This window comes from Callithrix jacchus, chromosome 7 (genome assembly GCF_049354715.1).
Source record: "Callithrix jacchus isolate 240 chromosome 7, calJac240_pri, whole genome shotgun sequence".
NCBI lineage: Eukaryota > Metazoa > Chordata > Mammalia > Primates > Cebidae > Callithrix > Callithrix jacchus.
Genome location: NC_133508.1, coordinates 148,760,733 through 148,762,662, shown reverse-complemented (window position 1 = coordinate 148,762,662; position 1,930 = coordinate 148,760,733). Strand labels below are relative to the sequence as shown.

At 43.8% G+C, this 1,930-nt stretch overlaps 1 protein-coding gene across 1 annotated transcript; it reads right to left on the bottom strand.

The window, feature by feature from the left end:
* Window positions 1-623: 623 nt before the first annotated feature.
* Window positions 624-1,574, bottom strand: LOC100401392 (olfactory receptor 6F1-like). The gene has a single exon (XM_002751245.4). It carries the CDS (start codon window positions 1,572-1,574, stop codon window positions 624-626), a length of 951 nt encoding a protein of 316 aa, XP_002751291.4.
* Between the last annotated feature and the right edge of the window lie 356 nt (window positions 1,575-1,930).

The window sequence follows — 1,930 nt, the reverse complement described above, 5'->3', positions numbered from 1 at the left end:
ATTCAGTACTGTGAGAAACTGCAAGAGTATATTCCAAAGTGAGTGCACCATTTTGCATTCCCTCCAGCAATGAATGAAAGTCCCCGTTGCTCCACATCCTCACTGGCATTTGGAATTGTCGGCGTTTTGGTTTTTGGCCATTCTAATAGGTGTGTACTGGCCATCTTCTTATTTCCAATTTTGAATTACAAGTACAGTTTTATATCATATATGTACTTTTATATTTGTTACTTGATTAATGTTTTTCTCCCCATAGACTGTGAGTTCAGTGAGAGCAAGGACTGACTCTGTTTTTGCCCATCATTTTATCACTTATGTCCAGGACAATGCCTTGAGCATAATACACCCTTGATGGATGTTTTAATGAATGAGTAAACTCTCTGACTGGCTCATTTTGAATGAGGGCTTCTCCAAGTCTACTGGAGTTGATGGAGCAGAGTCCGACCTGCTTAGATCATATCCTGGGACAGCACTTTACCCAGGGCTGTCCTAACTCAGTGGATGTGTCTGGCCATCTGTTTTAGGAATCTCCTCATTTACGCAGTTACCCTTCATGTAAAATTTAAATTATTCAACCCAGTTTATCAAGCTCTGGACAAAAACAACTTTTTTTCCTTTTTGTATTATCTAAGGAAACCTGACTTCTCCCTCAAGCACTTCTTCAGAGCTTCGTGGATGTCTCTGTTTCTCAGGCTGTAAATGATGGGGTTAGGCATGGGTGTCAGGACAGTGTAGAGCAGAGAGGCCCCTTTGCGCAAGAATTGAGATGAGTTGGCTGAAGGCACAAGGTATGTGGCAATCAGTGTCCCATAAAACACCATGACCACAATGAGGTGGGAAGAGCAGGTAGAGAAGGCCCTTTTACGGCCTGTGCCAGATGGGATTCTTAGGATAGCAGAAAGGATGCAGGAGTAGGAGGCTATGATGAGGAGAAATGGGACCAGAGTCACTGCAGAAGAGGTGGCAAAGGCAATGATCTCAGTCACTGAGGTGTCCATGCAGGAGAGATGAACCAGAGGGGTGAAGTCACAAAAGAAGTGATCAATTTCATAAGGTCCACAGAAGGTTAGTCTACACAGCAAGACCATGGTGATTGCTGTGAGAAGGAAGCAGCAGAACCAAGAGCCAGCAGCCAGCCTGATGCACAGGGAGCCAGTCATGAGGACGCAGTAGCGAAGAGGCCGGCTGATGGCTAGGTAGCGATCACAGGACATTACAGCAAGCAAGAGGCACTCCGTGGCAGCCAGGGATCCAAAGAAGTAGAACTGTGCCAGGCAGCCAGCCACAGAGATAGTCTTCTGTTCAGTTATGATAATCAGCAACATTTTGGGGATAATGTTAGAGGTATACCAGATCTCCAGAAAGGACAAGTTCACCAGGAAGAAGTACATAGGGGTGTGGAGGTGATGGCTCACCAAAACTAGAAGGACAATGAGGATGTTTCCAGAAACAGTTAAGATGTAGAAAACTAAAATTATCATAAAGAGGAAAATATTTAGCTGTCTGACGGCGGAGAATCCTTGAAGCACAAATTCCACTCTCACTGTTTGGTTTTCCCAGGACAGGATCACCATGCCTCAGCTTCCCTAGAACAGAACACCCAGTGATGAAACAGGAAAGTGCAGAAAGTTCTAGCTTACACAAAGGACATCGACAGTGAATGATTTTTAAACCCCTCTCAGGTTTTCGGAAGGTTTCTTATTCGAGTGGAGAGAGATCATCTTTTTGTTTTTCAAGGTCTAAAATAGGAAAGAAAAAATTTGGAATAAGAAACTATGACTTCAATCTCTCTTTTCTTCTTTTCTCTTCACTTCATCAGTAGCAATGTCAGTCTTTGAGGAAAACAGAAACAGTAGAATGCAAAAGGGCAGGAGGACAAAGAAAGGGAGGAAGAGTCACCTATTACCTGCTCTTCCTGCATGTAGTGTGT

What these genes read in the sequence shown, in the direction of transcription:
- LOC100401392 (XM_002751245.4), bottom strand. Translation starts at nt 1,574, where the DNA reads ATGGTGATCCTGTCCTGGGAAAACCAAACAGTGAGAGTGGAATTTGTG.